General features: G+C 40.4%; 1 protein-coding gene across 1 annotated transcript in view; it reads left to right on the plus strand.

Annotated features, from left to right (window-relative positions):
- Positions 1–13,955, plus strand: part of LOC135530416 (general transcription factor 3C polypeptide 1-like) — a gene marked incomplete at its 5' end in the record, with an annotated part of 106,889 nt that overhangs the window by 37,948 nt on the left and 54,986 nt on the right. The window contains 2 exon segments of the mRNA XM_064958749.1: positions 186–283; positions 7,192–7,288. Coding sequence (XP_064814821.1) covers positions 186–283; positions 7,192–7,288 — 195 coding nt within the window.

Below are 13,955 nucleotides of genomic sequence, written 5' to 3' on the forward strand. Positions count from 1 at the left end.
CTCTCTCTGTCTCTCTCTCTCTGTCTCTCTCTCTGTCTCTCTCTCTCTGTCTCTCTCTCTCTGTCTCTCTCTCTCTGTCTCTCTCTCTGTGTCTCTCTGTGTCTCTCTGTGTCTCTCTGTGTCTCTCTGTGTCTCTCTGTGTCTCTCTGTGTCTCTCTGTGTCTCTCTGTGTCTCTGTGTGTTAGGTGGATGGTTTGGAGGAGTATCTGAATGACCCTGTGAAGCAGCACTACCTCATCAGGTTCCTGCCTTCTAGGATGAAGACCCAACTACTGCACAAACGGTGACACACACACACACTCTAGTTAAATATACACACACACACTAGTTAAATACACACACACACTAGTTAAATATACACACACACACTAGTTAAATATACACACACACACACTAGTTAAATATACACACAAACACACACACACACACACACGAGTTAAATATACACACACACACACACGAGTTAAATATACACACACACACACACTAGTTAAATATACACACACACACACACACGAGTTAAATATACACACACACACACGAGTTAAATATACACACACACACACTAGTTAAATATACACACACACACACACACTAGTTAAATATACACACGCACACACACACACACACTAGTTAAATATACACACACACACACGAGTTAAATATACACACACACACTAGTTAAATATACACACACACACACTAGTTAAATATACACACACACACACTAGTTAAATATACACACACACACACTAGTTAAATATATACACACACACACACACACTAGTTAAATATATACACACACACACACACACACACTAGTTAAATATATACACACACACACACACACACTAGTTAAATATATATACACACACACACACACTAGTTAAATATATATACACACACACACACACTAGTTAAATATACACACACACACACACTAGTTAAATATATACACACACACACACTAGTTAAATATACACACACACACACACACGAGTTAAATATACACACACACACACTAGTTAAATATACACACACACACTAGTTAAATATACACACACACACTAGTTAAATATACACACACACACTAGTTAAATATACACACACACACACACACACTAGTTAAATATACACACACACACTAGTTAAATATACACACACACACTAGTTAAATATACACACACACACACACACTAGTTAAATATACACACACACACACACACTAGTTAAATATACACACACACACACTAGTTAAATATACACACACACACACACACTAGTTAAATATACACACACACACACACACACTAGTTAAATATACACACACACACACACACACTAGTTAAATATACACATACACACACACACTAGTTAAATATACACATACACACACACACACTAGTTAAATATACACATACACACACACACACTAGTTAAATATACACATACACACACACACACTAGTTAAATATACACATACACACACACACACTAGTTAAATATACACATACACACACACACACTAGTTAAATATACACATACACGAGTTAAATATACACACACACACACTTGTTAAATACCCACTAACGGTGACACACACTTGTTAAATACCCACTAACGGTGACACACACACACTAGTTAAATACCCACTAACGGTGACACACACACACTAGTTAAATATACCCACACACACTAGTTAAATACCCACACACACTAGTTAAATACCCACACACACTAGTTAAATACACACACGCACTAGTTAAATACCCACTAACGGTGACACACACACACTAGTTATAAATACACGCACACACTAGTTAAATATACACACACACTAGTTAAATACACACACACACTAGTTAAATACCCACACACACTAGTTAAATACACACACGCACTAGTTAAATACCCACTAATGGTGACACACACACACTAGTTAAATACACACACACACTAGTTAAATACAGACACACACTAGTTAAATACACACACACACTAGTTAAATACACACACACACTAGTTAAATACACACACACACTAGTTAAATACACACACACACTTGTTAAATACACACACACACTAGTTAAATACCCACTAACGGTGACACACACACTTGTTAAATACCCACTAACGGTGACACACACACACTAGTTAAATACCCACTAACGGTGACACACACACACTAGTTAAATACCCACTAACGGTGACACACACACACTAGTTAAATACCCACTAACGGTGACACACACACACTAGTTAAATACCCACTAACGGTGACACACACACAATAGTTAAATACCCACTAACGGTGACACACACACTAGTTAAATACCCACACACACTAGTTAAATACCCACACACACTAGTTAAATACCCACTAACGGTGACACACACACACTAGTTAAATATACCCACACACACTAGTTAAATACCCACACACACTAGTTAAATACCCACACACACTAGTTAAATACACACACGCACTAGTTAAATACCCACTAATGGTGACACACACACACTAGTTATAAATACACGCACACACTAGTTAAATATACACACACACTAGTTAAATACACACACACACTAGTTAAATACCCACTAATGGTGACACACACACACTAGTTAAATACACACACACACTAGTTAAATACACACACACACTAGTTAAATACAGACACACACTAGTTAAATACACACACACTAGTTAAATACAGACACACACTAGTTAAATACACACACACACTAGTTAAATACAGACACACACTAGTTAAATACACACACACACTAGTTAAATACACACACACACTAGTTAAATACACACACACACTAGTTAAATACACACACACACTAGTTAAATACACACACACACTAGTTAAATACCCACGAACGGTGACACACACACTTGTTAAATACCCACTAACGGTGACACACACACACTAGTTAAATACCCACTAACGGTGACACACACACAATAGTTAAATACCCACTAACGGTGACACACACACTAGTTAAATACCCACACACACTAGTTAAATACCCACACACACTAGTTAAATACCCACTAACGGTGACACACACACACTAGTTAAATACCCACTAACGGTGACACACACACACTAGTTAAATACCCACTAACGTTGACACACACACACACTAGTTAAATACCCACTAACGGTGACACACACACACTAGTTAAATACCCACTAACGTTGACACACACACACACTAGTTAAATACCCACTAACGGTGACACACACACACTAGTTAAATACCCACACACACTAGTTAAATACACACACGCACTAGTTAAATACCCACTAACGGTGACACACACACACTAGTTATAAATACACGCACACACTAGTTAAATATACACACACACTAGTTAAATACACACACACTAGTTAAATACCCACTAATGGTGACACACACACTAGTTAAATACACACACACACTAGTTAAATACACACACACACTAGTTAAATACACACACACACTAGTTAAATACACACACACACTAGTTAAATACACACACACACACTAGTTAAATACACACACACACACTAGTTAAATACACACACACACACTAGTTAAATACAGACACACACTAGTTAAATACACACACACACACTAGTTAAATACACACACACACACTAGTTAAATACACACACACACTAGTTAAATACACACACACACTAGTTAAATACACACACACACTAGTTAAATATACACACACACACACTAGTTAAATATACACACACACACACTAGTTAAATATACACACACACACACTAGTTAAATATACACACACACACACACACACTAGTTAAATATACACACACACACACACACACACTAGTTAAATATACACATACACACACACACTAGTTAAATATACACATACACACACACACACTAGTTAAATATACACATACACACACACACACTAGTTAAATATACACATACACACACACACACTAGTTAAATATACACATACACACACACACACTAGTTAAATATACACATACACACACACACTAGTTAAATATACACATACACGAGTTAAATATACACACACACACACTTGTTAAATACCCACTAACGGTGACACACACTTGTTAAATACCCACTAACGGTGACACACACACACTAGTTAAATACCCACTAACGGTGACACACACACACACTAGTTAAATACCCACTAACGGTGACACACACACACTAGTTAAATACCCACTAACGGTGACACACACACACTAGTTAAATATACCCACACACACTAGTTAAATACCCACACACACTAGTTAAATACCCACACACACTAGTTAAATACACACACGCACTAGTTAAATACCCACTAACGTTGACACACACACACTAGTTATAAATACACGCACACACTAGTTAAATATACACACACACTAGTTAAATACACACACACACTAGTTAAATACTCACTAATGGTGACACACACACACTAGTTAAATACACACACACACTAGTTAAATACAGACACACACTAGTTAAATACACACACACACTAGTTAAATACACACACACACTAGTTAAATACACACACACACTAGTTAAATACACACACACACTTGTTAAATACACACACACACTAGTTAAATACCCACTAACGGTGACACACACACTTGTTAAATACCCACTAACGGTGACACACACACACTAGTTAAATACCCACTAACGGTGACACACACACACTAGTTAAATACCCACTAACGGTGACACACACACACTAGTTAAATACCCACTAACGGTGACACACACACACTAGTTAAATACCCACTAACGGTGACACACACACAATAGTTAAATACCCACTAACGGTGACACACACACTAGTTAAATACCCACACACACTAGTTAAATACCCACACACACTAGTTAAATACCCACTAACGGTGACACACACACACTAGTTAAATATACCCACACACACTAGTTAAATACCCACACACACTAGTTAAATACCCACACACACTAGTTAAATACACACACGCACTAGTTAAATACCCACTAATGGTGACACACACACACTAGTTATAAATACACGCACACACTAGTTAAATATACACACACACTAGTTAAATACACACACACACTAGTTAAATACCCACTAATGGTGACACACACACACTAGTTAAATACACACACACACTAGTTAAATACACACACACACTAGTTAAATACAGACACACACTAGTTAAATACAGACACACACTAGTTAAATACAGACACACACTAGTTAAATACAGACACACACTAGTTAAATACACACACACACTAGTTAAATACACACACACACTAGTTAAATACACACACACACTAGTTAAATACACACACACACTAGTTAAATACCCACTAACGGTGACACACACACTTGTTAAATACCCACTAACGGTGACACACACACACTAGTTAAATACCCACTAACGGTGACACACACACACTAGTTAAATACCCACTAACGGTGACACACACACACTAGTTAAATACCCACTAACGGTGACACACACACACTAGTTAAATACCCACTAACGGTGACACACACACAATAGTTAAATACCCACTAACGGTGACACACACACTAGTTAAATACCCACACACACTAGTTAAATACCCACACACACTAGTTAAATACCCACTAACGGTGACACACACACACTAGTTAAATACCCACTAACGGTGACACACACACACTAGTTAAATACCCACTAACGTTGACACACACACACACTAGTTAAATACCCACTAACGGTGACACACACACACTAGTTAAATACCCACTAACGGTGACACACACACACTAGTTAAATACCCACTAACGGTGACACACACACACTAGTTAAATACCCACACACACTAGTTAAATACCCACACACACTAGTTAAATACACACACGCACTAGTTAAATACCCACTAACGGTGACACACACACACTAGTTATAAATACACGCACACACTAGTTAAATATACACACACACTAGTTAAATACACACACACTAGTTAAATACCCACTAATGGTGACACACACACTAGTTAAATACACACACACACTAGTTAAATACACACACACACTAGTTAAATACACACACACACTAGTTAAATACACACACACACTAGTTAAATACACACACACACTAGTTAAATACACACACACACACTAGTTAAATACACACACACACACTAGTTAAATACACACACACACACTAGTTAAATACAGACACACACTAGTTAAATACACACACACACACTAGTTAAATACACACACACACTAGTTAAATACACACACACACTAGTTAAATACAGACACACACTAGTTAAATACAGACACACACTAGTTAAATACACACACACTAGTTAAATACACACACACACACTAGTTAAATACACACACACACTAGTTAAATACACACACACACTAGTTAAAAATACACACACACTAGTTAAAAATACACACACACTAGTTAAATATACACACACTCTAGTTAAATATACACACACACTAGTTAAATACACACACACACTAGTTAAATACACACACACACTAGTTAAATACAGACACACACTAGTTAAATACAGACACACACTAGTTAAATACACACACACTAGTTAAATACACACACACACACTAGTTAAATACACACACACACTAGTTAAATACACACACACACTAGTTAAAAATACACACACACTAGTTAAAAATACACACACACTAGTTAAATATACACACACTCTAGTTAAATATACACACACACTAGTTAAATATACACACACACTAGTTAAATATACAAACACACTAGTTAAATATACACACACACTAGTTAAATATACACACACACTAGTTAAATTCACACACACACTAGTTAAATACCCACACACACTAGTTAAATACCCACTAACGGTGACACACACACTAGGTAAATATACACACACACACACTAGTTAAATACCCACACACACTAGTTAAATATACACACACACTAGTTAAATACACACACACACTCGTTAAAAATACACAAACGGGGTGATGTGATTTGTTAATTTATTTCTGTCGCCCAATTACAAACTCACGTAAAGACCCTCTTTGCGTCGTCCAATCAGAAGAAGCCATAACAGGAAGTGTCGTTGAAATATTTCCTGTTTCTGTCTATCATCCAGGAAGTACATCTTTAGTTTCCATGACAGCATGCAGCGTCTGATTTTCATGGGTCTGCTGCAGTTTGGCCCGGTGGAGAAGTTCCAAGACAAAGACCAGGTATCTCTTCTAGCACAAATACATCAATTACACATGTCAAGTCCACTACATGGGGTACTTCGAGCGGCTGTGGCACAGTCGGGTCCTGTGCCTTGTAATGTCAGAAAGCCTCCGTCCGTCTCGTCTCTGCTTCCACTCTGAGCGGAGCTTCCTTGAAGTGTCAGGTTTCAGAACCCAGATTTGCATAGGGAGTGATGTCACGTTTTCTGGCCTATCCAGATCAGGAATAGTGTCAGGTTTCAGAACCCAGATTTGCATAGGGAGTGATGTCACGTTTTCTGACCTATCCAGATAAGGAATAGTGTCAGGTTTCAGAACCCAGATTTGCATAGGGAGTGATGTCACGTTTTCTGGCCTATCCAGATAAAGAATAGATTTCCTCTTGCTCTGTACCAGCCAATGGTGTGACGGCAGATGAACGGTGACCCGTCTCATCATGGTGTGATATTCTCAGACTGATTTGGAGCTTCACGACTCGAACAAAATACTAAATGATTCCCTAGAATTGTTTTAAACAAGAATACGTTCTCTTAGAGAGACAAATCACGTTGTGCTTAAAGCTGAAGTTATAACGAATCTGCACGTGTCTCCAATCAAATTGTATTTGTCACCTGCTGAATACAACAGGTGTAGTAGACCTTACAGTGAAATGCTGAATACAACAGGTGTTGACCTTACAGTGAAATGCTGAATACAACAGGTGTAGTAGACCTTACAGTGAAATGCTGAAGATAGTAGGTGTAGTAGACCTTACAGTGAAATGCTGAATACAACAGGTGTAGTAGACCTCACAGTGAAATATTGAATACAACAGGTGTAGTAGACCTTACAGTGAAATATTGAATACAACAGGTGTAGTAGACCTTACAGTGAAATGCTGAATACAACAGGTGTAGTAGACCTTACAGTGAAATGCTGAATACAACAGGTGTAGTAGACCTTACAGTGAAATGCTGAATACAACAGGTGTAGTAGACCTCACAGTGAAATATTGAATACAACAGGTGTAGTAGACCTTACAGTGAAATATTGAATACAACAGGTGTAGGTAGACCTTACAGTGAAATGCTGAATACAACAGGTGTAGTAGACCTTACAGTGAAATGCTGAATACAACAGGTGTAGTAGACCTCACAGTGAAATGCTGAATACAACAGGTGTAGTAGACCTTACAGTGAAATGCTGAATACAACAGGTGTAGTAGACCTTACAGTGAAATGCTGAATACAACAGGTGTAGTAGACCTTACAGTGAAATGCTAAATACAACAGGTGTAGTAGACCTTACAGTGAAATGCTGAATACAACAGGTGTAGTAGACATAGTGAAATGCTGAATACAACAGGTGTAGTAGACCTTACAGTGAAATGCTGAATACACCAGGTGTAGTAGACCTCACAGTGAAATATTGAATACAACAGGTGTAGTAGACCTCATAGTGAAATGCTGAATACAACAGGTGTAGTAGTTCTTACAGTGAAATGCTGAATACAACAGGTGTAGTAGACCTTACAGTGAAATGCTGAATACAACAGGTGTAGTAGACATAGTGAAATGCTGAATACAACAGGTGTAGTAGACCTTACAGTGAAATATTGAATACAACAGGTGTAGTAGACCTCACAGTGAAATGCTGAATACACCAGGTGAAGTAGACCTCACAGTGAAATGCTGAATACAACAGGTGTAGTAGACCTCACAGTGAAATGCTGAATACACCAGGTGAAGTAGACCTCACAGTGAAATGCTGAATACAACAGGTGTAGTAGACCTTACAGTGAAATGCTGAATACAACAGGTGTAGTAGACCTTACAGTGAAATACGGAATACAACAGGTGTAGTAGACCTTACAGTGAAATGCTAAATACAGCAGGTGTAGTAGACCTCACAGTGAAATGCTGAATACAACAGGTGTAGTACACCTTACAGTGAAATGCTGAATACAACAGGTGTAGTAGACCTTACAGTGAAATGCTGAATACAACAGGTGTAGTAGACCTTACAGTGAAATGCTGAATACAACAGGTGTAGTAGACCTCACAGTGAAATGCTGAATACAACAGGTGTAGTAGACCTTACAGTGAAATGCTGAATACAACAGGTGTAGTAGACCTTACAGTGAAATGCTGAATACACCATGTGTAGTAGACCTCACAGTGAAATATTGAATACAACAGGTGTAGTAGACCTTACAGTGAAATATTGAATACAACAGGTGTAGTAGACCTTACAGTGAAATGCTGAATACAACAGGTGTAGTAGACCTAATAGTGAAATGCTGAATACAACAGGTGTAGTAGACCTCACAGTGAAATGATGAATACTACAGGTGTAGTAGACCTTACAGTGAAATGCTGAATACAACAGGTGTAGTAGACCTCACAGTGAAATGCTGAATACAACAGGTGTAGGTAGACCTGACAGTGAAATGCTGAATACAACAGGTGTAGTAGACCTTACAGTGAAATGCTGAATACAACAGGTGTAGTAGACCTTACAGTGAAATGCTGAATACAACAGGTGTAGTAGACCTCACAGTGAAATGCTGAATACAACAGGTGTAGTAGACATAGTGAAATGCTGAATACAACAGGTGTAGTAGACCTTACAGTGAAATGCTAAATACAGCAGGTGTAGTAGACCTCACAGTGAAATGCTGAATACAACAGGTGTAGTAGACCTCACAGTGAAATGCTGAATACAACAGGTGTAGTAGACCTCACAGTGAAATGTTGAATACAACAGGTGTAGTAGACCTTACAGTGAAATGCTGAATACAACAGGTGTAGTAGACCTTACAGTGAAATGCTGAATACAACAAGTGTAGTAGACCTTACAGTGAAATATTGAATACAACAGGTGTAGTAGACCTTACAGTGTAATACTGAATACAACATTTGTAGTAGACCTTACAGTGAAATGCTGAATACAACAGGTGTAGTAGACCTCATAGTGAAATGCTGAATACAACAGGTGTAGTAGACCTTACAGTGAAATGCTGAATACAACAGGTGTAGTAGACCTCATAGTGAAATGCTGAATACAACAGGTGTAGTAGACCTTACAGTGAAATGCTGAATACAACAGGTGTAGTAGACCTCATAGTGAAATGCTGAATACAACAGGTGTAGTAGACCTTACAGTGAAATGCTGAATACAACAGGTGTAGTAGACCTCATAGTGAAATGCTGAATACAACAGGTGTAGTAGACCTTACAGTGAAATGCTGAATACACCAGGTGTGGTAGACATAGTGAAATGCTGAATACAACAGGTGTAGTAGACCTTACAGTGAAATGCTGAATACAACAGGTGTAGTAGACCTCACGGTGAAATACTGAATACACCAGGTGTGGTAGACATAGTGAAATACTGAATACAACAGGTGTAGTAGACCTCACAGTGAAATGCTGAATACAACAGGTGTAGTAGACATAGTGAAATGCTGAATACAACAGGTGTAGTAGACCTTACAGTGAAATATTGAATACAACAGGTGTAGTAGACCTCACAGTGAAATGCTGAATACACCAGGTGAAGTAGACCTCACAGTGAAATGCTGAATACAACAGGTGTAGTAGACCTCACAGTGAAATGCTGAATACACCAGGTGAAGTAGACCTCACAGTGAAATGCTGAATACAACAGGTGTAGTAGACCTTACAGTGAAATACGGAATACAACAGGTGTAGTAGACCTCACAGTGAAATGCTGAATACAACAGGTGTAGTAGACCTCACAGTGAAATGCTGAATACAACAGGTGTAGTAGACCTCACAGTGAAATGCTGAATACAACAGGTGTAATAGACCTCACAGTGAAATGCTGAATACAACAGGTGTAGTAGACCTCACAGTGAAATGCTGAATACACCAGGTGAATTAGACCTCACAGTGAAATGCTGAATACAACAGGTGTAGTAGACCTTACAGTGAAATACGGAATACAACAGGTGTAGTAGACCTCACAGTGAAATGCTGAATACAACAGGTGTAGTAGACCTCACAGTGAAATGCTGAATACAACAGGTGTAGTAGACCTCACAGTGAAATGCTGAATAAACTTAAACTTAAGAGGAGCTGTTCTGAGATCATCCTGCTTTCCTTATCAGCAGGGCGGGTAAGGACTGACGTATCGGACTGAACAACCGACCCGCCCTTATCAGCAGGGTGGGTAAGGACTGACGTATCGGACTGAACAACCGACCCGCCCTTATCAGCAGGGTGGGTAAGGACTGAGGTATCGGACTGTACAACCGACCCGCCCTTATCAGCAGGGTGGGTAAGCACTGAGGTATCGGACTGAACAACCGACCCGCCCTTATCAGCAGGGTGGGTAAGCACTGAGGTATCGGACTGTACAACCGACCCGCCCTTATCAGCAGGGTGGGTAAGGACTGACGTATCGGACTGAACAACCGACCCGCCCTTATCAGCAGGGTGGGTAAGGACTGACGTATCGGACTGAACAACCGACCCGCCCTTATCAGCAGGGTGGGTAAGCACTGAGGTATCGGACTGAACAACCGACCTGCCCTTATCAGCAGGGTGGGTAAGCACTGAGGTATCGGATTGTACAACCGACCTGCCCTTATCAGCAGGGTGGGTAAGCACTGAGGTATCGGACTGTACAACCGACCCGCCCTTATCAGCAGGGTGGGTAAGCACTGAGGTATCGGACTGTACAACCGACCCGCCCTTATCAGCAGGGTGGGTAAGGACTGACGTATCGGATTGTAAATCATGCAAAGCTTGTTTTTCATCCTGAGGTAAATGATGGAAAGATCTGTACTCCTGTTTGTTCTTCACCTCTTGGGGCTAGGGGGCAGAATTTTTGGCCAGTTGAGACATTTGCGTCCCTAACTAGTTATAAGGAGATGAACAACATATTTTTCAACCAGTCTGCAACATGTCTCGATAGAGCGATTGTGATTGGCTGGGAGGTACAAAACAATTCTCGACCTCTAAAAGGAGAGTCGGAGTATGGGCAGGTGAGCAGCCTACATGTTCAGTAGAAATATCACGATTAGAGGAGCTAAAGTATTCCCTTAAATGGATGTTTCTAAAATAAACTTAAACATGTCTACCTTAACATCAACATCGTTGCACTGGATTGTAGAAACAAAAGATAACCCTTTATTAAGCTAGGAGACAAGGGCAGGACTCAATATCTTGCTTGATTGAGGTAATATGTACATGTAGGTAGAGTTATTAAATGTGACTATGCATAGATGATAAGAGAGAAGCAGCAGTATAAAAGAGGGAGGGGGGGGGCAATGCAAACAGTCTGGGTAGCCATAGCTATTCAGGAGTCTTATGTCTTGGGGGTAAAAGCTGTTTAGAAGCCTCTTGGACCTAGACTTGTCGCTCCGGTACCGCTTACCCTGTTGCCATGCGGTAGCAAAGAGAACAGTCTATGACTAGGGTGGCTGGAGTCTTTGACAATCTTCAGGGCCTTCCTCTGACACCGCCTGGTGTAGAGGTCCTGGATGGCAGGAAGCGGCGTGGTCCCGGTGACGTACTGGGCCGTATGGACCACCCTCTGTAGTGCCTTGCGGTCTGAGGCCGAGCAGTTGCCATACCAGGCAGCGATGCAACCCGTCAGGATGCTCTCGATGGTGCAGCTGTAAAACCTTTTGAGGATCTGATGACCCGTGAAATTTTTTTCCAGTCTCCCGAGGGGGAATAGGTTTTGTCGTGCCCTCTTCACGACTGTCTTGGTGTGTTTGGACCATTCTAGTTTGTTGGTGATGTGGACACCAAGGAACTTGAAGCTCTCAACCTGCTCCACTACAGCCCCGTCGATCAGAATGGGGGCGTGCTAAGTCCTCCTTTTCCTGTAGTCCACGTTCATCTCCTTTGTCTTGATCACATTGAGGGAGAGGTTGTTGTCCTGGCACCACACGGCCAGGTCTCTGACCTCCTCCCTATAGGCTGTCTCATCGTTGTTGGTGATCAGGCCTACCACTGTTGTCATCAGCAAACTTAATGATGGTTTTTGGGAGTTGTGCCTGGCCGTACAGTCATGAGTGAACAGGGAGTACAGGAGGGGACTGAGCACGCAACCCTGAGGGTCTCCCGTGTTGAGGATCAGCATGGCGGATGTGTTGTTACTTACCCTCGCCACCTGGGGGGCCCGTCAGAAAATCCAGGGTCCAGTTGCGGAGGGAGGTGTTTAGTCCCAGGGTCCTTAGCTTCATGGGCACTACGGTGTTGAACGCTGAGCTGTAGGTTTTTCAGTATGTGGAGAAAGTCAAGGGGTGTGAATGACTTTGAAGGACTGTACGTCGTTCATGTATTCTGTAACTGGGGTGGCAGGGAAGCCTAGTGGTTAGAGCGTTGGACTGTTCCTAGGCCGTCATTGAAAATCAGAATTTGTTCTTAACTGACTTGCCTAGTTAAATAAAGGTAAAAAAAACAAAAAACTTTGATTTGGACAAGGTGTTGGGCTAATGAGCTATCTCTATTTAAAATGTGCTTCTGTCTCTGTCTCCTCCTTTCTGTCTCTCGCCCTCTCTCTCTCCTCTCTCTCCTTTCTCCCCTCTATCCCTTCTCTCTCATTTCTCCCCTCTCCCTTCTCTCTTCTCTCTCACTTCTCTCTTCTCTCTCCCCTCTCTCTCCCCTCTCTCTCCCTTCTCTCTCCCCTCTCTCCCCTCTCTTCTCTCTCC

Source organism: Oncorhynchus masou, unplaced genomic scaffold (genome assembly GCF_036934945.1).
Source record: "Oncorhynchus masou masou isolate Uvic2021 unplaced genomic scaffold, UVic_Omas_1.1 unplaced_scaffold_1338, whole genome shotgun sequence".
Classification (NCBI taxonomy): domain Eukaryota; kingdom Metazoa; phylum Chordata; class Actinopteri; order Salmoniformes; family Salmonidae; genus Oncorhynchus; species Oncorhynchus masou.